Source organism: Corapipo altera, unplaced genomic scaffold (genome assembly GCF_003945725.1).
Source record: "Corapipo altera isolate COAL_440 unplaced genomic scaffold, ASM394572v1 57463, whole genome shotgun sequence".
Taxonomy (NCBI): Eukaryota; Metazoa; Chordata; class Aves; order Passeriformes; family Pipridae; genus Corapipo; species Corapipo altera.
In genome coordinates this window covers 1-3,741 of record NW_020887464.1, presented here as the reverse complement: position 1 = coordinate 3,741, position 3,741 = coordinate 1, and the positions used below count along the sequence as shown (strand labels likewise).

General features: G+C 63.0%; 1 protein-coding gene across 3 annotated transcripts; it reads right to left on the bottom strand.

The window, feature by feature from the left end:
* Window positions 1-344: 344 nt before the first annotated feature.
* On the bottom strand, window positions 345-2,776 carry LOC113941627 (striatin-interacting protein 1-like). 3 transcript variants are annotated; one of them, XM_027632776.1, is made up of 3 exons: window positions 978-1,310; window positions 828-897; window positions 345-585 (listed from the first exon to the last, which is right to left on the bottom strand). In XM_027632776.1, the coding sequence occupies exons 1-3, from the start codon at window positions 1,086-1,088 to the stop codon at window positions 437-439; spliced, it is 330 nt and encodes a 109-aa protein (XP_027488577.1). In that variant the 5' UTR covers window positions 1,089-1,310; the 3' UTR covers window positions 345-436. The 3 variants fall into 3 exon arrangements, with proteins under 3 accessions (XP_027488577.1, XP_027488578.1, XP_027488579.1); XM_027632777.1 differs by lacking the exon at window positions 978-1,310 and adding an exon at window positions 2,648-2,776 and having other exon boundaries at window positions 346-585; XM_027632778.1 differs by lacking the exon at window positions 978-1,310 and adding an exon at window positions 2,479-2,586 and having other exon boundaries at window positions 350-585.
* Window positions 2,777-3,741: the final 965 nt, after the last annotated feature.

Genomic DNA, 3,741 nt, shown 5'->3' with positions numbered 1-3,741 from the left:
CATGGGAAAGCACAACAGTGGGATGAGGGAATGGGACATGCTCCAGGGATCCAGCAGCACAGGGAACAGGGTGCTGCTGGGAGCAATGGACACCCAGGGATGTGATGGACACAGGGATTCTTCCGCCTCCCAGGTGAGTCACAGACTCAGGGAATATCCACAGGGATCATCAGTCCAATGCCCAGGATGCCCCAACAATCCCACCCTGTCCCTGTCCAAACCCTCCTGGAGCTCTGGCAGCCTTGGGGCTGTGCCCACTGCCCTGGGGAGCCTGGGCAGTGCCAACCACCCTCTGGGGGAAGAACCTTTGCCTGAGATCCAACCTGACCCTGCCCTGACACAGCTCCAGCCATTCCCTGGGTGCTGTCCCTGCTCACCCCGAGCAGAATCGGAGCTGCCCATCCCAGGAAGCTGCAGATCCCAATGAGCTCTGCCCTCAGGCTCCTCTTCTCCAGGAAGAGAGATCCCTGTCCCTCCCCAGGGGTGATAGATCCATGGAAAAACTCTTACTGTGGATCCTGAAGTCCTCCTCGAAGCACTTTCGGTTGAGCAGGAATTCTGGCCCCTCTGTGTAGCTGTAAAGCTCTGCCAAGAGAGGGGAAGCTCCAAAAACCTGCAGAGCTGCAACTTGGGAACTGCACTTTTCGCCCAAAAACTCAAAATTCCCCAAAAAACCCCACCCAGCATAAGGCTGACAACATTCATTAAATGGATCCCTTCCAACATCCATCAGGTTTTTAAGGATAACAATGGAGCTGAGAGAGCTCCTTTAATTGTCCCAGCAGAGGAAGTCACTGGTTAATTGATGCCTCCCAAGAATTCCTCACCTGACAGCTCTGCTGCCCATTTATCCGTGTCTGCATATTCAAACTCCAGGTCTGGAGACTCCGAATAGCCCTGAAGAAAAACAGAAAAATCAGTTCAATTCCAGCACATCCCAGGAAAACCCCAAATCCCTGCAAACAGCCACAATTCACCTCGTCCTCCTGCAAAGCCAGGGCTGTTTTTCCCAGTTTAGGGACCGGGAATGTCCCTGCGGCAGCACGAACGTTACCGAGGCAACTCCAACCCACCTCCTGCGGCTCCATCCAGGATGTGCCGCAGGGACTGCCCGGCTGGAGCCACTGCAGCACCCCCAGAACACCCTCAAACACCCCCAAAACACTGGGGGAGCCCCCACAGCACGGAGCCCCCACAGCACAGCAAACACGGCAGGAGATGGGGAGGAAATTCTGTAGGATTAGGGGGCTCTCAGAGCTCCCACATTTCACATAGAATTGGAAAAATTTGGGCTATCCCCGCCCCCCCGCCCCCCGTGCCATCGCGGGGAGGAGGTGTCAGCAGGATTACTGAGGATGGAACTGTTCCAAACATTTCGGGGAGGCGGGAAAACCACCCGGGAGAAGCTTTAGAGCACAAAATATCGACTCCCTTTAGGGAAGGACCCACGGAATTTCAGGGAATCCACCCCTGAGTGGGGCAGAAGTCTCCTGAATTTTGGGACACCCAGACCCACAGCAAAACCCTCCCAAATCTCGGGGCACCCACTCCTGAAGGAGGGGCAGATCCACAGCAAAACCTCCTCAATTTTGGGGCATCCACCCCTGAGGGGGAAACAGATCCACAGCAGGATTTTGGGGCACCCACTCTGAAAGAGGGGCAGACCCAGAGCAGATCCCTCCCAAATCTGGGGGGTACCCAGACCCATCCCAGCCCTCTCCCAAATCCTGGGACCCTGAGAGAGGGGCTGGCTCTGCACCGGGAGCTCCCCCCAGTCCATTCCAGGGCTGCCATCCCCCACCCATGGGAGCAGGTGGCTCTGGGGCCATCGCAGGAATGAAACACTCGCGAAAAGCCCCCTCGGCTCCACACCCTCCCTGCCCCCCGGCTCAGGGGGGACACCCCGGGACCCCGCCGTGCCCTTGGGGGATCGGGGCCCTCTTCCCGGATCCACCCCTGCTCCGAGCATGGAAACGGGACCCCACACCCCTCCGGGACGGGAACACCGGGAGAGCCCCGGGACGGGCCGGGAGAGCCCCGACTGGGGTCCTGGGGCCGAGCCACCCCCGGGCTCCCCCCCGGTCACACCGGCCCGGGGCTGGGGGAGGGAGGGACGGACGGAATGGAAGGGAACCGGCACCGGGCGAGCCCCGGCACCGACCCCGGGCTCCGGCTCCGCTGCCACCGCGGCTCGGGGGGAACCGGGACCGCCCCTGGGAATCGGTACCGGAGCTGGTTCCGGGACAACGGCCGGTCCGGGGCTGACCCGGAGGAAGGCGGGGCTGGAAACACCGCCCGGGCACGGGCACCGGCACCCACAGACAGCCGGCACCGCCCGGCACCGGGCACTCCGACAGCCGGCACCGCCAGACACCGGCACCGCGGGCACCGACACCCCCTCAGCCACCGGCACGGCCGGGCAGGCCCCGCCGAGCCCCGGCGCGGCCCGCCCCGCCCGGGCAGTGCCTCCCCGCTGACCTCGGAGTCCTTCCTGGGCGGCCGGGCCATGTCGCGGCCCCTGGCGGGCGCGGCCGCCCCGCCGCGGCCCCTGTTGTTGTTGTTGCCCGGTGCCGCTGCCGGGCCCGGCCCGGGGCCGCCGCCCGCCTCCATGGCGGCCGCTCCGCCGCCAGCTCTCGCGAGGACTCACCCCCTCCTCTCGCGGGAGCGGCAGCGACAGCCGGGGCAGCGCCGCCGCCATGTTGGGAGTGGCGCCGTGGGGCCCTCGGTGTGTCCGGTGGATGCGATGCGGCTCCGCCGCCGCTCTCGCCGCCCCGCCGAGGCCGCCGCGTCACAGCCTGGCCCTGCCCGCCCCTGCTGGCGGCGGGTGGCGCGGCGACCGGGGTAAACGGGGCTCCGCCCCCGCGCCACCATACTGGGTGTGGCGCGGCACTGGGCGCCGCCATGTTGGGAGCGGCACTTCCGCCCCACGTGCCCACGGCCGCTGGAGGCCGCCATGTTGGGAGGGGCGGGGGTGGCAGATCCCAAATTTACGGGCCTGGAACGAGGGAATTCTGAAATCAAGGAGCTTGGGGGTCTCGGACCCCAAAGAAGGGGCGCCTGGCAGTGCTCAGAGGGGACCCAGATGGTGTCTAAAGCCCAAGTGAAAGTGCCCAGAGGGGGTGAGACCCCAAAATTCCACGGTTCTAAGGATGCTCAGGGAATTCTGTTGGGACCCAAAATCCATCCGGAGGTGGCCAAAGGCAGGTTTCATTCCCTACTCCAACACAGCTCAGGGTCCCCCCCACGACACCAAATAAACCTTCCAGAACCACGAGTGCTCGGCTTTTCCTAATAGTTTAATTAGATTTAATGATTTATTGCTCATCTGCGAGGATTAATATTGCATTCATTAAAAATCATTCATATACAAAATAAACCTCTCCCTGCTGCTGCCCCCAGGCCCCCCCTGCCATGGCTTGTCCAGACACGGAGCCCTTGCGCCCCAAAAGGGTGGGAAAAGGGGGGGCCAGGATTCCCAAATGGGGGAGAATCCTGGCTCCTGGGAAAGGGGGGATGCTCCTGCTCCCAGTCCATCATCACAGACGCCCGTCCCGGCTCGCTGAGCCCTCCCAGTGAGGTTTGGGGGGTGGTGGAGGGGAATGTGATCCCCAAAATCTACAGGGAAGGCGAGGGCGAGTGATCCCCAAAATCTGTGGAGCAACCCAGCAACATTCCAGGAGGAAACCAGGCAGGGTGGGAAGGGGATGAGAGGGGGGTGATCCACCAGCACCTCTCCCACCC

Coding starts and splice junctions, on each gene's coding strand:
- LOC113941627 (XM_027632776.1), bottom strand. CDS start 1,088: ATGGAGCCGCAGGAGGTGGGTTGGAGTTGCCTCGGTAACGTTCGTGCT. Junction 898..977: donor TGGCTTTGCAGGAGGACGAG/GTGAATTGTGGC, acceptor GTTTTTCTTCAG/GGCTATTCGGAGTCTCCAGA. Junction 586..827: donor ATGGGCAGCAGAGCTGTCAG/GTGAGGAATTCT, acceptor CTCTCTTGGCAG/AGCTTTACAGCTACACAGAG.